Source organism: Heteronotia binoei, chromosome 8, assembly GCF_032191835.1.
Source record: "Heteronotia binoei isolate CCM8104 ecotype False Entrance Well chromosome 8, APGP_CSIRO_Hbin_v1, whole genome shotgun sequence".
Classification (NCBI taxonomy): Eukaryota; Metazoa; Chordata; class Lepidosauria; order Squamata; family Gekkonidae; genus Heteronotia; species Heteronotia binoei.
Genome location: NC_083230.1, coordinates 25493995 through 25515107, shown reverse-complemented (window position 1 = coordinate 25515107; position 21113 = coordinate 25493995). Strand labels below are relative to the sequence as shown.

Below are 21113 nucleotides of genomic sequence, written 5' to 3'. Positions count from 1 at the left end.
TCAACCCTCCAAGAAATTAGCATACAAATTTCTTGGCCCATTCAAAATAAAACAGGTGATCAACAAAGTGATGGTAGAACTAGAATTACCTAAAACGTTTAGTAAAATCCACCCTGTTTTTCATTGCAGTCTACTCCATCAAGATCCTGGAGCTATGTCTTGGCACCCTCGACCACAAGCTCCACAACCTATCCAGATTGGGGGTCAGAGTCACCATGAAGTCAAGGAGATTTTAGACGCTAAACTAAAACAGGGTGTGTTGTACTTTTTAATTAAATGGAAGTATTTTTCAGTAAGCCACGACGAGTGGGTCGAAAGCTCAAATGTACGTGCAAAAGAAGTAATAAAAAAATTCTATAAGCTTCACCCTTCAAAGCCCAGAGTAAGATCTTAGGGGGGCCAGTATGTCAAGCATGCTATTTCTGATTTCCTATATTCATCCTTCCCCACTCTCTTCCCCTTTCTCTTTCTTCTGAGTATAGAGGCTCCTCTTCCCTATTTTCCTGCCTAATAATTCTCAATGATTCAGAATATGCAAGTAACCTTGTCATTATAAAGCAAATGCCTCTCCCCCAAGTTCCCATCCACATGCCTTATCAACAAGCTAGGAATGTGTGAGAACTAGGAGATACTGTAGTGACCAAATGGATAGTTGATAGTACCCTTTGAACCCTATATGCAATTCACATCTGTATGTTATGCTTTTGAAGTTATCTACAACTTTGCCTTTGAAGTAACCTTTAAGATTCTATGCTGTGTGAAACCCTGTATCACTTCCAAGGCTTCAGCCCTTGGAGCAAATGTTGGATTATAAATAAAGCAAATCTTTGATTTAAACAAAAGCTTGATTATTCAAAATACCGATGCTTGACACTACAGACAGTACACTTCACATAGCTAATCACTAAACTCTAGTTAAACCTTATGCTCTTTGGTCCTGCATCCTTGGTCCCCCATGCATCTATGTCATATTGGTGTGAATTGACCTCCTCAGGCGGAAACACATGGCTCAACAGGAATCTGCTAGAAGTGAAAACATAATCAATTATGCTAATAGTACTTCAGTGGGATCTCCCTTCCCTTTCTCTTTTTGCTGACTGTGAAGCTTAGAGTCTATTGCTCAGAAGTCAACAAGGGACAAAGAACAGGTTGGAGACATGCATAATACCTTTTATGCTTCTTTGCCCAGGGAAAATCTATGTATTTGTTTTGAAAATAAAGTTCATAAGGTTTATATTGTGATATTTCAATCATCCCCACAGCAACAAGCTCTAACAAACAAAACCTGAATGCAGAAACAAAGCATCATTTTAAAAAAATAAGGATTAAGAACATTTAATTATGGTATTATGAAGTTCCTCTTTCTAAAACTGCTTATTGCTGTAACTCTTAGCTACCAGATCTGGGCTCCAATCCCAAACCCCTGTTGCCAGCAGGGTTTAGAGAAGAGGTCAGCATGTTTTGGTGATTGTGGCTAAAACTAGCATTATGCTGTATGGTGTTCATTGGGATATTTGGGATTGTGTGTGAGAATACTACTAGGACCCCACAGTCAGGCCCCCAACCATAAGGGGCTTCTGGGGTCCCCAACCCCAACTTCCACCTGACTTGCTGCCCGGCAGGAGTCTTCTTCTGGGAACCTGCTGGTGGGCTCGCAGTGCTGGGCAGCTTCCTGTAGCCTGCTGTCTCACAACCCCATAATCTATTCATACATTGTCCCAAGGCAGATCCTGACCACTTGTGCCTCCTAATACGTTTTTGCCTACTTAAGGAGGCACTCTGGACATGCTCTGTCTGTCCTGTCTTGGCATCTTCAGACTTGTACCCCCAAACTCCATTTGGGTACTTCCGCAGTACAGTGCTGGCCATTCTGCTGTTCTTCTCCATGGACTTCTACTCGCTGGAAAGGTAACTATAAATTCTTCACCCCACATATTTCATCCCCTGTCTGCTCCACTAAAACCTAGTGTCTGGTGCTCTTGTGTGTGTGTGTGTGTGTTTGTGTTAGTTTAATTGTGTGTATATATATTTTTATCATATTTTGTTTTCTTTGGCATAATTGGTTTGGTTATTCAAAAATCTCTCTCTCTCTCTCTCTCTCTGAATTATTACTGGTATACACTAGATGGCATCTTGTTGCTAAAGCTCTACCTAGGTTAATTCTCCACATAAAAAGAGGAGGCCCCTTGCATTTCTGGTAACATTCTTGCTTCACAAAACCTTTTCCAAGTAAGTTAGATGAGAGCATGATTTGTCCATAGGTCATTCAGTGAGTTTCACAGTTGAGTAGAGATTTGTACCTTGTTTTGCCGGATGGCTAATTTAACCACTACACCAAGGTTAAGCTCACTGTGACATTGAACCTAAGCATGCAGGAGCATGAGTAAGCTTCCATGCCACTATTGTGATATCCAAAGGTCATCTTATTTCTGAATAACATTTATTTTTAATGTAACTGGTTTTATTGATTTCAATGTATGTATTTTATTCTTATGTTGTACATCACCCAGAGCCTGGCACTGGCCGGGACAGTGTGATTCATTAAATAACAACAACAACATTTTGGATTTCAGCTTGATGTTTGAAAGAAGCCCTGTCTCTTGATCCCTGGAGAAGTGTGGTATTTGTATAGATGCAACTCTACATCTGGTATTTGCCCCTTTAGGTTGAAAACCACCATGTATTAAACTCAGAAGATACTCTGTCCACACAAAAAAGTTCACACTCTTCTAGAAGAAGAAGAAGAAGAAGAAGAAGAAGAAGAAGAAGAAGAAGAAGAAGAAGAAGAAGAAGAAGAAGAAGAAGAAGAAGAAGAAGAAGAAGAAGATGATGATGATGATATTGGATTTATATCCCGGCCTTCACTTTGAATCTCAGAGCCTCAGAGTGGTCACAATCTCCTTTACCTTCCTCCCCCACAACAAACACCCTGTGATGTAGGCGGGACTGAGAGAGCTCTCCCAGAAGCTGCCCTTCCAAAGACAACTCCTGTGAGAGCTATGGCTGACCCAAGGTCATTCCAGCAGCTGCAGTGGAGGAGTGGGGAATCAAACCCGGTGTCAAGCACGCTTATTTCTATAACATGTTTTTCTTCTAGAGAAAGAGCAGGTCACCAGCTCTCATCTTCTCCCCCCCTTATTTACAACCATTGGGCAAGTGGGGTTAAGATGAGGAGAATACAACTGCCATTTCCAATATTTTCAAGTGTCAGATTGGCTCCTACCAACTTTTCAGTTCTTCCTCACTGCGGCCCCTTTTCTCAGGGGGCTTTACATAAGAACATAAGAGAAGCCATGTTGGATCAGGCTAATGCCCCATCTAGTCCAACACTCTGTCACAAACTGGCCAAAAAAACAGGTGCCATCAGGAGGTCAACTAGTGGAGCCAGGACACTAGAAGCCCTCCCACTTTTGACCCCCTCCCAAGCACAAAGAATACAGAGCATCACTGGCCCAGACAGAGAGTTTCACCTATACCCTGTGGCTAGTAGCCGCTGATAGACCTCTACTCTATATGTTTATCCAGTCCCCTCTTGAAGCCGTCTATGCTTGTAGCTGCCACCACCTCTTGTGACAGTGAATTCTATGAGTTAATCACCCTTTGGGTGAAGAAGTACTTCCTTTTATCTGTTTTTGTCTATATGAGTCCCACAATCTATTGGAATAGTCATTTGTGGTTCAAAGGGATCTATTCTCCCCTTTTCATTAGCAGAAATAGGGGTGTAGCCATGATGTTTTAGATCGAGGGGCTTTAAAAAAATTTTTTGGGGGGCACTAATTTTTTAAAAGCAACCACCACCTAAAAAAAATCCTGACCGACTTTCCCTCCCTCCCTCAGCTTGATGGCCTCCCCCTCCCTCCTCAGCTATTCAAATTGCGTGGGAGGAGAGTGTAGAAGCAGCCAATGGCCTCCCGGCATCATTTAAAGGTCCCTCCAACCAGTTTTTGCTTGGGTGTCTCTTTAAATCCATCATTTTTGCGGGCAATAGGAGGGGAGAGAAAAGAAAAAAGGAGGGAGGGTTTTAGCCATCTTTTTAGCACCACGGATGGAGGACAGTGCCCTGCCTCACTTGCTTCTCTTTTTAAGCAATGCTCTTTTAAGTTGGCTAGAAACTTTTTCTTGGGAGGGGGGGGGGGGAGAATCAGTTTTTTTGAGGGTTTCTTTGTGCAATGTAAACTTTGCAGAAAGTGACATCAGGCCCCCTCCAAAGTGCTGGGGTGGCTTATCCACCCTGTCCCCTTTTCTCTCCCCTCTCTCCTGTGGTTTTCTCCAGCGGCAAACTGAATGTCAATGATTGGTGGGGGGGAGATTAACAATAGCCTTTTTAAAAAATCCCACACACCCCAAATAATTGTTATCAAAGCAAAGCTTCCATTATGTCTCGGATGTGCCAAAACTTCTGCACTGGTCTCTTGTATTTGCTTTTTTTTTTTTTCTCCCTCTCTCTCTTTCGAAGTGAGTCCTGCCGTTTTGTGCTGTAATCGACCTCAGATTATGAATAAGCTTGACTGGGTTTAATGCTTTGGAGGTAACCACTGTGGTATTGAAGCCAGGGGGACGGAAAGCATGAGGTGGGGCACTTTGCACTTGGATTTCAGATTAATTGAAAAGGCATTTTTAGCAGAAATGAGCTGCGGGCGGGGAGAAGATGGGAAAGGAAGGAAGATGCATGAGACTCCCTCCTCGCCTGAAGCAGGAAGCAGGCACTGTTGGTGAGAAATCCAGGGCATTTTGAAGATGTGACCTCGAAGGAACCTCAAAGGAAACTTACATGGAGGAGGGCATGGGGGGGGGGCAACTGACTGCTTGTTCCCTGTGAATTATGGAGAAAGTGGAGGCCCTTCCTCTGTGCCTCTGCTTGAGGGCAGCCCCCTCCTTCCCCCTGCATTTCAAATCACTTGGGAGGGGCTGCAAGAGCAGTTGCTGGCCTCTCCACACAATTTAAAGGCCCCACTGATCAGCTGGTTAGTGGACCCTTTCAATGGCATGGGGAGCCTGTGGCTGTTTCTGCACACCCCTTCCCCCATGATATGAATTACAGGGGAAGGAGGAAGCCACAGTGGAGGCCATGGCAGTAGTGAGGAGGGAAGGCTGCAGGTTGGGGGCCCTGAGTTGGGGTGCCTCACCAGGAAGTCAGAGGCAGCCCACCCACAGCCACCCCCATAGCTATGGGCCTGAGCAGAAAAGCTGGAAGGATAAAACTCTTTATCTTTAACTATAGCTAAGTAAGACCTAGATCATTTTGCTGCAATCTGTTGGCACAAGCACATGTTGAAAGGGCAATCAGAATTGTATACATAAAACCTGATATTAGAAAATCAACCAATTTATGCTTTTCAGACAAAACGGGAGAGTGGAAAATGAAACCAGAGGATAGTAACCCTACTCACATATCTCTTTTGGAGGGCGCCTTACTGCATTTCCGGCTATGGAATGGAACCCAGCCGTGAGTTGTTAGCTCTTATGGCCTCTGCCTCTGCTTGAGGGCAGCCCCCTGCTTCCCCTGCATTTCAAATCACTTGGGAGGGGCTGCAAGAGCAGTTGCTGGCCTCTCCACACAATTTAAAGGCCCCACTGATCAGCTGGTTAGTGGACCCTTTCAATGGCATGGGAAGGCCTGTGGCTGTTTCTGTACACCCCTTCCCCCATGATTTGAATTACAGGGGAGGGGAGGAAGCCACAGTGGAGGCCATGGCAGTAGTGAGGAGGGAAGGCTGCAGGTTGGGGGGCCCTGAGTTGGGGTGCCTCACCAGGAAGTCAGAGGCAGGCCCACCCACAGCCACCCCCATAGCTATGGCCTGAGCAGAAAAGCTGGAAGGATAAAACTCTTTGACCGTTTTCCCACTGACCTTACTCTGGAGCGACGTCTCTCTTCACCGCGCAGCATCTGTGCGGATTTCCCACCAACTGCTGCGCACAACCAGGAAGTGCCGTGGCTTTTGCGTCGCAGATTGGTGCAGAACGCTGCTGCCCAGCTGCTATTAGGGCTCCCAAGATGGGAGCACATTCGGCCGGGGCTCCGGGATCTGCACTGGCTGCCAGTAACATTCCGAGTCCAGTACAAGGTGTTGGTCATTACCTTTAAAGCCCTGTATGGCCTAGGACCTGCCTACCTTAGGGACCGTCTCTCCCCACACATTCCCCAGAGAGTACTACGTTCCGGCTCACAAAATCTGCACAGACATCTGCCCACTCTGCCTGAATTAGAAATACAGACCAGGAACAACCTTATGAAAGAGTACTGGCCTCACCAATGTGCCTGGATGGCCTTTATCTTTTTTCCCCCTTTTTTACAAAAAAGTACTCCTCCTTGCTTCTTCTCTCAGTATCTGCAGCTCTCCATGCTCACACACAATGGCCTTTAAATGGAAATATCCATAAAGATCACAAAGAGTGAATGAGCACATTGTATTCTGAAGCAGTGTTTGGCTTGAATTAGCTGAAGAAGAAGAAGATATTGGATTTATTTCCTGCCCTCCACTCCGAAGAGTCTCAGAGTGGCTCACAATCTCCTATATCTTCCTCCCCCCACAACAGACACCCTGTGAGGTGGGTGGGGCTGGAGAGGGCTCTCACAGCAGCTGCCCTTTCAAGGACACCTCTGCCAGAGCTATGGCTGACCCAAGGCCATGCTAGCAGGTGCAAGTGGAGAGTAGGGAATCAAACTCGGTTCTCCCAGATAAGAGTCCGCCCACTTAACCACTACTCCAAACTGGCTCTCTGAAAACCAAACTGAAGTAGGTTTGCCCTTTTCCTGGCAGCTCCTATGCAGCCCATAATTTTGCTATATCTTATACATACGATAAAAAGATCACAGCTAGGAAAGCTATCAGAACTAAGATTAAAGTCACTTTGCAAAAAAAGAGGGTTTTTTAAAAAAAAAAACATACCACCAATCACAGAGGAGTCCATCCAATCAAAGAGCAGCAATTCAAAGAGGTAGTTTTTACGGAATGTTTTGGCCAATCAGCAGGAAAATCCCCATAAGGAGTAGCTCTGTGCGAACTGTCTGGGCTGCATCTGAAACATGTAGGATGTGAGATTAAAGAGAATGGCCCACATGCAGTAAAATGAGAGGTGTGGCTGGGACACAGAAGGAGGCAGCAGGGAACCACCTCTTGGCAAGTTGTCACTTCATTTTCTTTTCCTGTTTCAAGACTTACAGTGCTCTGGACAAGCAGGGCTTTCATTCTTGCTATTGCTTTCATAACGGATAATGGTATGTTATGAACAACTAACCCTGGTAACGTAGAACAAGAAGTGTCAGGACAATGAAAAGAAACTCAGACTGGAATAGGAGCTGTGAACTGGCCTAGTTTGAGTACTTCTGTCTAAAATATGGTTTAGATACAAATAACTGAGGAGGCCCTTAAGCATTGCCCTAGGTTTTTTTCCCCATGAACAGCTTCCAGGTACCATCCAGCCACATTGGTGAGGGCAGAGGATATAGGTGGTATAGAACTGGTGCTGCTTCCCAGTGGAGGGACAGTTCTTTGCTCAGGTTTCAAACAGGTAGCTTTGGCTCCTGTAGAGATCATTGCGATTAGGGGTGGCCAACTTGCTTAACGTAAGAGCCACATAGAATAAACAGATATCTGAGAGACACGAGACAAAGAAGGAAGGAAGGAAGGAAGGAAGGAAGGAAGGAAGGAAGGAAGGAAGGAAGGAAGGAAGGAAGGAAGGGAGGGAGGGAGGGAGGGAGGGAGGGAGGGAGGGAGGAAGGAAGGAAGGAAGGAAGGAAGGAAGGAAGGAAGGAAGGAAGGAAGGAAGGAAGGAAGGAAGGAAGGGAGGGAGGGAGGGAGGGAGGGAGGAAGGGAGGAAGGGAGGAAGGGAGGGAGGGAGGGAGGGAGGAAGGGAGGGAGGGAGGGAGGAAGGAAGGGAGGGAGGGAGGGAGGGAGGGAGGGAGGGAGGAAGGAAGGAAGGAAGGAAGGAAGGAAGGAAGGAAGGAAGGAAGGAAGGAAGGAAGGAAGGAAGGAAGGAAGGAAGGAAGGAAGGAAGGAAGGAAAATTGATGGGGGAGGGAGGAGCGGTGGAAGAAAAGCAACTTTAATTTTAAATTCATTATCCAAGCCACTGGCTGGCTTGGCTTGGAGAAATGATTCAAAGAGAGAAATGCCTTCTCCAAGTTAGCTGATGGGGCAGTGGGGGGTCCAAGAGCCACACATGTGAGAAAGAGCCACCCGATTGAAATGGTACTCCAGCTATGCAGGACCCCCCCCCCACACACACACAGACCATGGAAAAGGACTGTTTGTGTTTATAGAGTCTTCTGGTTTGTTATTTCCATTAAGTGGTATTATTTCCGTTAAGTATAAGTAGCACCATAAATGTTTTCCAACACCTCTTAAAGAGGCTATGGTCCGCTCTCTCTTGAAAAAAGAGTATAGCAGATCCGACCGAATTGGCAAATTATCGACCGGTCTCAAATTTACCATTTTTGAGTAAAATTATTGAGAGGGCAGTAGCGTTACAGTTGCAGGGTTTTTCTGGATGACGCTTCCATCTTAGATCCTTACCAGTCTGGCTTCTGCCCGGGTCATGGGACGGAGACAGCGCTGGTCGCTTTGGTAGATGACCTCCAGCGGCATCTGGACCGAGGCAGCGTGGCGGTGCTGATGTTGTTAGATCTGTCGGCCGCGTTCGACACGGTCGACCATCAGTTACTGACCCGCCAGCTTGCCGACGCAGGGATTAGGGGGTTGGCCTTATAGTGGCTTTCCTCCTTTTTTGATGGACGGGGACAAAGGGTGGCAATTGGGGGAGAGCTATCCCAGAGGCACTCACTAGATTGTGGGGTGCCGCAAGGGGCAGTCCTCTCTCTGATGTTATTTAACATCTACATGCGCCCCCTTGCCCAGATTGCCCGGAGGTATGGGCTTGGGTGTCACCAATATGCGGATGACACCCAGCTCTATCTACTAATGGACGGTCAGCTTGACTGCGTCCCACAAAATCTGGACCTAGCTTTGCAAGCCGTGGCAGGTTGGCTCAGGCTGAGTAGGTTGAAGCTGAATCCAATGAAGACGGAGGTCCTGTTGGCATCAACTTCCGGATGACGTGCTGGCCCTGCAGAGTCTTGATAAATTCCGCAGGGCCTGCAAGACAACCCTTTTTTAAGTGGCCTTCGCCTAAATATGGAGTTAAGTTAGCTCCGCCGTTGACGTTTCCGCCACTAAATTTACTGAAGGTTTGAGATGTAGCACCATAAATGTTAATTTTTAATAGCAATGTTGGTTTTAAATGATGGTTTTATTAATGTATTACTTATTGAATTGTATGAGTGTTTTGTTGTATATCGATTTACGTGTTGTGAGCCGCCTGAGCCTGCTTCGGCGGGGAGGGCGGGATACAAATAAAATGTATTATTATAGGTTTCTATCTCACTGTTTGCGGGCCACACGATGATACATGATCTGATTTCACAACTGTTCTCCAGAAAAGTCTACGAAACGCAAGACCCTGTTTCCTGCTGAGGCTGTCGTCTGAAGGATGATTCGTAGATCACGGGCCTGAACTTTTAGTCCACATGAAGCAGTCATCCAGCAGTTCTGCAATGTGCCCAGATGCTGATGAGCTGGGTGACATTTCACACAGAAGTTATGCATGGGAATCCTGAGATGCAGTGAAGCAATCAGGCGGTCATTTCACCGCCTACTGAAAACTTACACTACACCCTCAAGTCGGCTTTCATTACTACACCCACATGAGCTTTGAACGACTGTTGAGATAGAGGTGGTATGATTATAAGCAATCATCAGGGATCTGGGAATGCTTTCTGCTTTGCTCTTGAGAGAAGAACGTGGACGGATTCGACAACAAATTGCTTTGCTTGCTTTTTGTCCCAGTGAATGAGAGAGAAGTCCTAAAAAGAACTACAAGGATTTTTGTTTTAAAGTAGCCAGCCTGTATACAGACCCTTAGATGTGTTGCGACAACTAATTTGGGAATAAAATGCAAGCTTTCAGACTGTATTGAAATTTATCTCCACTATGCATCAAGGTGTCCAGTGAGTAAATGACAAATATATCGGAAAATTCACAGAGCTTATCCTGGCCTTGTCAGGGATTTTCTAATGTGACAAGAAGTCGCTCAAGGGTTATTTTTAAAAGGTGGCTGACATCATCTTGGATCTTACTTCTCATTAATTTTCAATACATTTTGCAAACTTCTGAAAAACAAGTTTGAAAGAGAAATCAAAGTTATAAAAAGACAAATGGAGTCACTTCAGACAAGAAGCTGATGATTACCGTGGACATACACAGTCTGTTCTAAACGCAATGGACCCCCCTAGATCTGAATATAGACATAGGATTCTTATCCCGTGACAGTTGGCCAGTTTTCTGCATTTCCTACCTCTGAATATCTCCCAGGAAGCTGTAATCAATCTGATTATGTTTTGCATTGTACCTCTGAATCCTGACTACAGGTTATTGGTAACACCTTTCCTACCTTCTGACCTGGATATAAGGGTTGACAGAGCCAGTTTGGTGTAGTGGAGAGCCAGTTTGGTGTAGTGGTTAAGTGTGCAGACTCTTATCTGGGAGAACCGGGTTTGATTCCCCACTCCTCCACTTGCACCTGCTGGAATGGCCTTGGGTCAGCCGTAGCTCTGGCAGAGGTTGTCCTTGAAAGGCAGCTGCTGTGAAAGCCCTTTCAGCCCCATCCACCTCACAGGGTGTCTGTTGTGGGGGAGGAAGGTAAAGAAGATTGTGAGCCGCTCTGAGACTCTTCAGAGTGGAGGGCGGGATATAAATCCAATATCTTCTTCTTCTTCATTGCTGCTTTTATTTAATGAAGTGAGCTTTGACTCATGAAATCTCACATCCTGGACATTTTTATTGGTCTTCAAGGTGCTTGAATTTTATTCTAAACCCACTATGCAAAAGTAAGTCCCACTGGTTCTGCAGAATCTACTTTATTACATTATAATCAAGGTGAAATGGCATGAAGTACACTGCAACAAGACCACATGTTTTTCAGTCAGTGTAGAAGAACTCGGCTTGTTGCAAAATGGTCATGCAGGTTATGAAAATATATCTTAGAAGTGTTGCTCTAGAGTAACACCCATAAAACCAATGTAGTACTTAACAGTGAGGACAAGATCACCCCTAAATCTACAATCCTATGCACACTTGCCTGGTGGGACATACTGAGTGAATATGCTTCGGGCAGACCATTCCAATGTGAGAGTTAAAAATGTCTGTAACATTCTCCCTCATTGGTTTTATGTGATTTTAAATGCTTAAGGGAGAGCCAGTTTGGTGTAGTGGTTAAGTGTGCGGACTCTTATCTGGGAGAACCGGGTTTGATTCCCCACTCCTCCACTTGCACCTGCTGGAATGGCCTTGGGTCAGCCATAGCTCTGGAAGAGGTTGTCCTTGAAAGGGCAGCTGCTGTGAAAGCCCTCTCCAGCCCCACCCACCTCACAGGGTGTCTGTTGTGGGGGAGGAAGGTAAAGGAGATTGTGAGCCGCTCTGAGACTCTTCAGAGTGGAGGGCGGGATATAAATCCAATATCTTCTTCTTCTTCTTCTTCTTCTTCTTCTTCTTCTTCTTCTTCTTCTTCTTCTTCTTCTTAACTTCGGCTGCTTTGTGACTTTTTTCATTTCTTTTCACAGACTTTGCAAAAGTTCTACCTTCTTTTGACTTTAGTCCCCTTCAAGTGTCGGGGATGCTATTTGTCATCTTGGGGACCCTCTTTGGATGTAAATGCTTTAATTTAAATAAAATAAATACTTTTAGAACAGATTGCGTTTTACCAGATAGGATCTGCCCCTCACGTGGTCTGTAACAGGGATATTCAGATTCCTGCTACTTTGGCTTATTCCAGATGGAGAGATGATTTGTTATTGTTGCTGTTGAGCAGCCCGTTGAGCCAGTTTGGTGGGTACTCAAACAGTACAGTGTAATTGACAACATTCAGTGTATGCATGTTTTTACACAACCCAATGGGAGTCACACAACTCTCCCAATCGTTTAAATTAATAGTGTGCAAACCAATCAGTCAGTGATTAGAAAAACTCCATATTTTTAAACAGTTATGCTCTTTGGTGTTCAAGTCCATGTTATCATTGAGGTTATTTCGTAGATGAGCTTTGTCACATAGCTACAAAGGAGTCATTGTACCCACCCACACATCATTTAATTACCCGAAACCACGATCTGTGCCTCTGTTGGAGAACCAGTTTTACCTGTTGGGCAGATGCAGAAGCAGCTTGAGCAATGGAACTCTACCACCACAGCTACTGTGGAGCCACAAAGGTGTTTGTCAGATGCTAGTGAGGCAAGGAGGTCCAAGGGCTGTATCAAGAAGGATTACGGCTGTCAAAAATGCTATGTTCACCTGCTGAACATGTTCACAGCACAAACCATTTCACAAATCACAGTCTCAAACCACAAACCATTTCTAAACCTGGATCTTGTACCCAAAAGTGTTGCCCAAATGAAATGTCAGGATTCAAATATTAAAAATTTGATTGACCCATTAGTCCCTAAAACAGTTAAATGTATCTCTACTCTTCCTACCATATCTAGCAGTGGGGTAAGAGGACTGCAAGCTTTCTTCTTCCACGTGTGGGATCTCTCTTCTCCTCTTGGTGCTTGGGAACACAGCTGGATAGAATATACTTTTGAAGTTAATTTTTTAAAAAGACACAGAAAATTCCTAGTTCTTCACTGTGCCAAGTGTTACATTTTCCCCATTATAATGCCATTTTCATGTTTGGGTGACTGTCAGAAGATACTTTGCGCTAAAAATGGTTTATACACTCCTATATAGGCTTCTATGGCAGGAAAAAAAAACCTAGGTAATGAATGTTTGTTCCTTTAGATCTGAGAGAAAGAACATGGGCAAGCGAGATTACAGATGTTTGTGAAAAACAGACAAGATAATCACAGAGAGTCAGTAGCAATAAGAGGTGTTATTAGCACTCCACCTTCTGGGGGAAATGGGGATTACATATGCTCGCCAAGTCTTCCAATTCACCTTACCCACTCAGAATTCTGTTCACTGAGAAGGGATTTCTTTACATAAAGCATGTCAATTTGATGCCTATCCAACTTTTTACTGAAAGCTTTCAAGGAATTCAATTCATAACTTTCTTGGGCAATTTTTTCTATTGCTAGTTTCTTGTAATAGAAAGCTTTTCTTGATATTTATAGTAGGTCTACAGTCCTCCAAGTATGAAGTGTCTTGTTTTTAAAGGATGGGGTCCCCCTTTGTACTTGAAGGGCATTTTATGAATTATTGCCCCGTAGTCTGTCTACTTCCAATTCATTTTAGAGAGCCAAAGGATCCCGTGTAAACAAAATGTCCTTCAAGTAGAGACTACTTGTAACAGCTTCTTGTGGCAGTGGCTGCCATGTCAAGCTGGCTGTGTGCGCTGTACTGTAAGTTACCGGATAGTTCAGGGGACTTTTATCTGCAGCACATATACTAACACTTGTTTGGGAAGCCTGATATGGCAAGAGGAAGATGCCTCCAGTCTGCACTGTAAGCGTCTGCATAAGCAAAATCTTGCTGAGTAGTGTCAGCAGCTTTTGGAAGCAGTTTAAAGATCCTCTGACCATTTTGCAGCCATTTTGAACAGTGAGAGGATAAAGCAGACCATATAACAAGCTGCAGGAAATGAGGGATTAGCCCAAAAGTGCTATGGAGAGGTCTTAATTAAAATAATCCAATATATTTCAAGTCTGTGAAAGTCTTCCTCAAGGAACTGTAAATTTATTAAAGAGTTCTTGGGGAAAAACCACAATCCCCCGGAACAGGTTTCCTTAGGAGGTGAGGAACTCTCCTTCTTGGGCGTTCTTTAAACAGAGTCTAGATGGCTATCTGACAGCAATGCTGATTTTGTGAACTAAGGCAGAACATGGGAAGGAAGGCAAGAAGGCTTGTATCAGTGTTCAGCTCTCATGACCCTATCTTACATGCTCATCACTTTGGTATCAGGAAACAATTTTTCTTCAGACTAGTTTGGCCAGGAATCCTGGCCAGGTGTGTTGTTTGACTAGTTTGGCCAGGTGTGTTGCGAGTGAAGGTATTTGTGAATTTCCTGCATTGTGCAGGAGATTGAACTAATGACCCTGGAGGTCCCTCCCAACTCCTATGATTCTATGAAACCAGATTGCTATTAATAGTCATCTTTCTTATAAATTCTTGCTTTCATATATTACTTTCACTTTTGCAGTAGAAAAGAATAAGAGTCCAGTAGCACCTTAAAGTCTAACAAAATTTGTGGTAGAGTATGAGCTTTTGTGAGTCACTGATCACTTCTTCATATACAGCTAGAATGTGAGTCCGTCTGTTCTAATTATTGGAAAGTGGAGTGATTTCAGATGCCAAATGACATTAGCAGGCTAATGACAATAGAACATATGATTGGATTATGGTGTGATAAGAGGTAGAAGGTGTGGAGAAATCAGCATTGGTAATGAGACAGGAAACCTGGGTATCAGTTCAGTCCAGGTGGATGCATTGTCTTGAGCTTTATTATGAGTTGCAATTTAACAGTTTCTCTTTCTTATATACCTTTAAAATTTCTTTGTTAGAGAACTGTTGCTCTTAGGTCAGCAACTGAATGTCCTGAAAGGTTAAAATGTTCTCCTACTGGTTTTTGGATGTCTTGGTTTCGCATCAAATGGACTCATTTCCCAATCAGCCAAGCAGAATGGGTCCGGGCGACTGATACTAACTGTCGGAAGCTCATCAAGGACTTTTACCAGAAATATCCATGGAAACCGGGGACGAAAGGAGTTTAGAGGGGCAGGATGTCAAGAGTTATCCTCTCTGTATCCCTCTTGCCATAATTTCTTTGCTGTAGCTTGAATGCATTCCTGCGTAGCTCATCTAGCTCTCTGCATGCTTATCTGAGGAACTTATTATTGAAGCTGTTTCTGCCGACCAAGGTCAGTCGCTAACGAAGCACAGATAACCACCTGGACTCTACGACATGGGGGGGAGTGGGTCCCGCCAAAAGTTGCAGTTGCTTTGCGTGCTTTGTACTTGAATTATAACGGTTGGGGTGAGGGGATAAATATAGAGCCATTGAGCTAAGACATCAGTCTTAGCAAAGATGATGTACTGCCTTAAGATACCTGGAATAAACCACTGAATTATTGGACTGTGTTATTCCTTGACCCGAGGTCATGACACAGTTGGCCTTAAATATGGTTTTGTATGATGTACAAATGTAGGCATTCTCACTTAATCTTGTCTTGGTGAGACAAACCGGGAGTTGAATGATAGTCCTGGTTTCATCCACTAAGCATTGTTGAAAAGCCTATGATTTTACATTACTTGTGAACCAAGTCTCAGAATATGTATCATAAATCCAGGCATCGTAAACTCCTGTGTATTAAAAATAACTCGATAAATGTTGACAATGATGAAGGGTAAATATTTTCCAACCATTTTTTTTCACTGATTGTTGCTTATTAGCTTCTGGTCTTTTTTTTTTTTTTTTTTTAAATCAGGTATCTAGTATTTTGTTTCTTTGTGTAAAGAAGACTGTTCATAAATACTTCTCCAAAACAATTTATGAATTTTCCTGCATTTTGTCCTCCCAACAATATGGCAGGTCTCTGCTGCCCTGCACCCTGCTATTAGTGCACCCTACATTTCTCAGCACTATTTAGAATACCTGCCTTTCTCCACTTCCACACTTCTTATACATTCTCCAGAGAGTGAGCAAAAAGATCCTCCTGAATGCTGCAGCTTTTCCAATTTGAGGGTGATAGGACTGTGACATCACAGCCTGCGTCATGTTTTGTGATATTGCAGCCATGGAGAAAGAAGACTCTGTCTACCCAGAGGTACGCAAATCATCATCGATCATCAGCTAAGATTATATTCAGTGGTAGAATCAAACAATCACAATCTCCTATGGAGTAATTGATTTTTGGTATCAGAGTGACATTATGTCTACAAAATAGCCCAATATATATTCATTAACAGCTCCTCATTGCTGGGAGAATGGCAACCATTTTGCTCTTTGGGTAGCAGATGTGGAAGTAATTGCACACTGGATCCTTTCAGAAGAGGATGCTCCAGATGCTGTTAGTTCATCATGAGTTGTGGGTGGGAGTTCAAAATATCAGAGTAAGCTAATGGGTAAATCTATAAATGTGATTATGCAAACTGAGGATGTGAAGTCACCAGTTAGTTTTACATCTAAGGTTTATTTCCTATGTTTTTCTTAACCATAGTGTTTGGAAAGAACATACCTTTAAACGAAATATTAAAAAATCAAGATATAATTTCTTAATAAAGCTTTGCTTTAAAATCCATCTGCAATATCTTTATAATACACTTGCCAACCAGCAATTATGAAGCAGTTGGCACGACCTACTGGTCTTCTTAATGACTGGCAACCACTGTGAATGGTATCAGCTTTGCCTCAAGACCTTCATTCTGGCAACTATTAAAAAGAGGTAACAGCTGACAGAATTATCACTGCTGCTAACAATCTCCTTTTTAAAAAAAATTCATTGTCCAAAGCTTATACGTTGTGCATAATTTTACCTATGCTTTCTTCTACATTATTAGGAATGAAAGGGATTCACTATTATACTAAATTTATATGTGCAGTTATTCAGTCTCTGGAACAGAAAGACGTGCATCTTTGGGGTTATCAAATCTACTGTTTGTTGTAAGATGTACAATCATGTGGATTCCATAAGTGAGGACCAGTAGCAAAACTAATGAGGTCACAAGAGCCATCCAAATTGCAGGGGTGAAGAAGGATGCACAGTCACTTGCATATGAAAAGGTGATGTTTTGGACACTGAAAGCTTGAATCTGCAAAAGAGAAGATACAGGAGTGAATGGGTACTTCATATTCCACTTCCACATACCATGTGTTCAATAACTGCACATCCTTGTTTTTATTGTAACCATGGGAAAGGTTTAAGTTAAACTTCAGAAACTGAGGGGTATTTTAAGGAAACCTAAGTCGGAAACGACTGGTGCTTGCACAGGGGATCTGTCCTTTCTAAAAGGCAGCACCTCTTAGGTTTTTCATAGCAGTTAGGAATCTAACCTATCTGCTGTCAGGGTTACTGTGTAACCTTCATGCACTTAAGAGCTGCACTATGCTAATTCAGAGCAGCTCTCCAAGTTTTTTCATAAAAGTATTTTTGAGACCTCTTAAGCTTGGAAAATTTTGTTTCACAAAAGCTGAGTTCTCCCGTTAAGCTTCTGAAGTAGGAAAGGGGAGCGTTCATTGCATCACTCGAAATGTTATGACAAGTATGGGAAAAAAAAGTTCTTGAGTTACCAACGTTCCCTCTAAGCTTCAGAGTCTGCTCTGTGAGCTGCTGGCATTAAAGTTGTGAGCTACTGGATAAATTATTGCGCTCTGAGGTCATCCTTCCTGAACTAAAGCAAAACTGCGTGAGCTGGAGGCAGGGCCGTCCCTGCCACTAGGCAAAATAGGCAACTGCCTAGGGCACCGGCCTGTGGGGAGGCGCCAAATTTGGGGAGGGGCAGTGGCTCAGTGGTAGAGCATCTGCTTGGGAAGCAGGAGGTCCCAGGTTCAATCCCCGGCATCTCCAAAAAAGGGTCCAGGCAAATAGGTGTGAAAAACCTCAGCTTGAGACCCTGGAAAGCCGCTGCCAGTCTGAGAAGACAATACTGACTTTGATGGACCCAGGGAGGTCTGATTCAGTATAAGGCAGCTTCATATGTTCATATGTTCAAATTGGGTACCCCCCACATGACTCCATGAGATCAGACTCTGTCGCTGGCCCTGCTTCCCTCCTGGGCTTCCCCTTTAAGCTTCACAGCACACCCCTGCGCAAAATTGGCAGAGCCAGCAGAAGACCAGAGCCTGTGGCAGAGTACATGCATGCACATTTTTCCCCATTACATAGTGAGAAGAGCCAAGGTAGGGCTGAGAGGAGCAGTCCCACCCACCAGTTGAAGGAGCTCGTGCCTCCCGCCAATGCCTGCCTTGCTCAGCCACCCTCGGCAGCCGCCCCACCCCTGCCGGGCACCAACAGCAAATCAGCAGCATCTGTGTTGGAGGGGGGGCTGCTGGTTGGAGCGGGTGTCAGGGAGCAAGGCCAGAATCAAGGCAAAGTCTCCTGGTCTGCTGCCAGGCAAAATGACCCTACCCACTGGAGGGGGCGGGGGATCCAAGCCAAGGCATTATTGCATCAGAGGGCGGTACGTGCTGCTCCCGGGGGTGGCATGGGGGCGTCTGCAGCTCTGTGTCCCCTCGACCAGTTCCCCAGGCTTCAGCAGTCTTCCTTTTTGCCTTTCTACCTGTGCAGCCTGAAATCTGGGCTTTGAGCCCCAATCTGGACCTTTGAGCTGCCGCTCCCAGCCCTCCTCTTCCTGGAATTTCCAGTGGGGTGCAGAAACACGCTGAGCACACTTGGAAAAGAGTAGAGATTGAACTTGAAAAGCACACTAGGCAGGCCCATAGCCAGAATTTTTTAAGTGGGGGGGGCACAGAAAAAAATGTCAAGGGGAGGGGCCCCCACCCCCTCTGTGGCACCTCCTCTTCCAGCCCTCCCACTCACCCACCTGTTGAAGCAGTGAAGCACTGGCTCCTGGGACTCTTTCAAGGTGCCCCCCCCCCCACGGCCAGCGCTGAACATGCTGAGCATGCCAGAAAGCTGGCGTAGGAACCACCGGCCTCGGCACGGCTTTTCCCATAGATCAGTTGATCAGTGGGGGGCACGTCGAAAGATCCCGAGGAGCTGGCACTTCACTGGGTGGGAGGGAGGGGGGAGGTGCTGCGGAGGGGGGCGGTGATTGCCAGAGCAGCGGGAGATTTTTAGAGATGGCGTGAATCTGTGGAATGCCTCCAGAATCCACATCCGACCTCCCCCTCCTCCCAAATGTCTTGCAAGTCTTCTTCCTGCATATCATCTATAGTACTGAAATCTCAAACCTCCAGCTTTCTGTTTTGTGCTATTGACTGTAAAGTTAGGAAGAGTAATCTATACCGCAGTTCTGAGAGTTGCACCCTTTTAAGTCAATAGAAGTCAGTGTGCTTAGAGGGGCTTAACATTGTTTAGGATTGCACTGCTAAATTGCAAGTAGAGGTTGCTTGTGGAGTGAATGAGTAACTGAAAATTGTGTTCCCTTCCTTCTTGATATGACTACTTCTGTTAACTGGCACTTCAATAACAGAATCATGCAGAAAAATCTTCACTTAGTCTTTTCTGCTGAGGTAGAAGGCATTTTACACTGGGAGCGGATATGACACCTGACAAACTCACTAAAACTGTGTGGAAATGACCTGCACTAATATAGTGTCCTTTCATCTACTAGTTCAATAGCAAACTTTGTACCAACACAGTAAATGTACACCTCTGCTTCTAAAACATTTTGATATATTGGTTTGCTAATTTCCATATCTTTTAATAAAAATTTGAGCCTGAATAAACTGTTCTTTAGTTGCAAGAGGTTTCAAAGCATGAACTAATTAATCTTCTGACATCACTGCACTTATGCTTCTCCCTCTAAATACAGGTTTTCAGTCCTCCTAATAGCTGTTTTTGTTACATCCTTCAGTGTATATTTCCAATGAAAGTGATTATTGATTAAAGTTTTGTGCTTTTCATTTTCCCCACAATTAGTTTTTGAAAATTGGTTATTAGAGCAGGGGGGGGGGGGACACCAGAAGTTAGCTTTGCCTAGGGCACCTAGGGCTGGAGGCTAAAAATCTGTGAGCCAGTTCACACTAACTCAGCTTAGAGGGAACACTGGTTAGGACTGATTAGTTGATACAGTAGATTTCTTGACAGAAGAGTTATCAGTAAGATCTACATTTCTCTCACAATGGTATCATATATGTCACCCAAAAGGTGCTGTCAAGCCTAGGGGAGGAAGCCTCCAGTTGGAGCCTGAAGATCTCCTGGTATCACAACTGAACTCCAGTAACAGATCTCTCTCACCATCCTGGAGAAAATAACTGCTTTGGAGGGTGGCATAATATTCAGCTGAGGTCTCTCCCCTCCTCAAAGTCTGCCTTTTGTAGACTCTACCAGAAAATCTCCAGGAATTTCCCAACCTGGAGCTGGCAATTCTAATCAGGACTGGCCCCAATGAGTTCTCCCTGAAAAGCCAAAATGAGCCTGGAAAGGGCCTCCTCCCACTGCCTTTTACTGACAAAACCAAGCTTGGTTGGCTAGCAACAGGGGAAAGTGAAGGCAACTTCCCCAGTCTTAAACAAAGGACTCCATATTCTGTCTTGTTCTCTCTCTCTCTCTCTTTGTGTACCTAGAATAAAATGACATTGTTCTGCTGCCAGTGGGTGCCATTTTTTGGTCTATGTCTCTCTGGCTGTTTGGTTCCTCAGAGCAGGGGGAGGAGCCCTCAGCCAATTGAGGCAAGGCTTTCTGTGGCTGTTTCCCTCATTCTCCCTCCATGAACCAATCAAGGGAAGGCCTGTGGACCAACCCTTGTATATTTATTATATATTTGTGTGCAGACGCGCACACACACACATGTATAGAAAAAGGTTTCTAAACAACTGGACCCAAAGGCCCTAAAATACAAAGAGGTCTATCACTGGACGTTGTTTGTAAACTCCTTTCAATGGTAATGAAGCAGCATTTTTTTTTTAAAAAATCACATTTTTAAAGCATAAAAATTAAAAAGCATAGAATGTTAAAGCTCTTGCAGGCCATGCAAGGAGTAAGTATATTGTAAAATCTCCTGTATCTGGTCCACATGTTTATTTTCCATTTCTGTAATATATTTATACTCAGCAACCCTTGACAAAGTCATCAAAACATACCATTAAAAAAACAGTAATATAACAATAAGAGTAATAACATTTTATCATCAAATCAGCAGGCAAAAGATAAGAATAGTCAAACAAGGAGAGAAAACCAAGTAACTCCAGACACTGTAGTTAGCCTTCATCTTTCAGGCCTCAGTCCCTTTCTCAGTTGGTCTGGGTTAACACAGAAGCTGAGTAGAGCTCAGGGTCAAGATCAATGAGTCCCTACCTGCCAGCCGATCCTCTTCTTTTCTCATATGTTGCAATCTGAGCACAAATGGATGATCAAGGAGAGAGACAGGAAGAAGACAGGAAGCAACAAAGCACTGGGGCCAGTGTCTGGAGCAGTCTAGGTAACTATTTGGGGCCTATTTGGGGGG

At 44.3% G+C, this 21113-nt stretch overlaps 1 protein-coding gene across 1 annotated transcript in view; it reads right to left on the bottom strand.

Annotated features, from left to right (window-relative positions):
* Positions 1–15631: 15631 nt before the first annotated feature.
* LOC132575859 (V-type proton ATPase subunit S1-like) overlaps positions 15632–21113 on the bottom strand; it is a 96133-nt gene continuing 90651 nt past the window's right edge. The window contains exon 10 of the mRNA XM_060244546.1: positions 15632–16793. Coding sequence (XP_060100529.1) covers positions 16584–16793 — 210 coding nt within the window. The 3' untranslated portion in view covers positions 15632–16583. The remainder of the gene's footprint in view (positions 16794–21113) is intronic.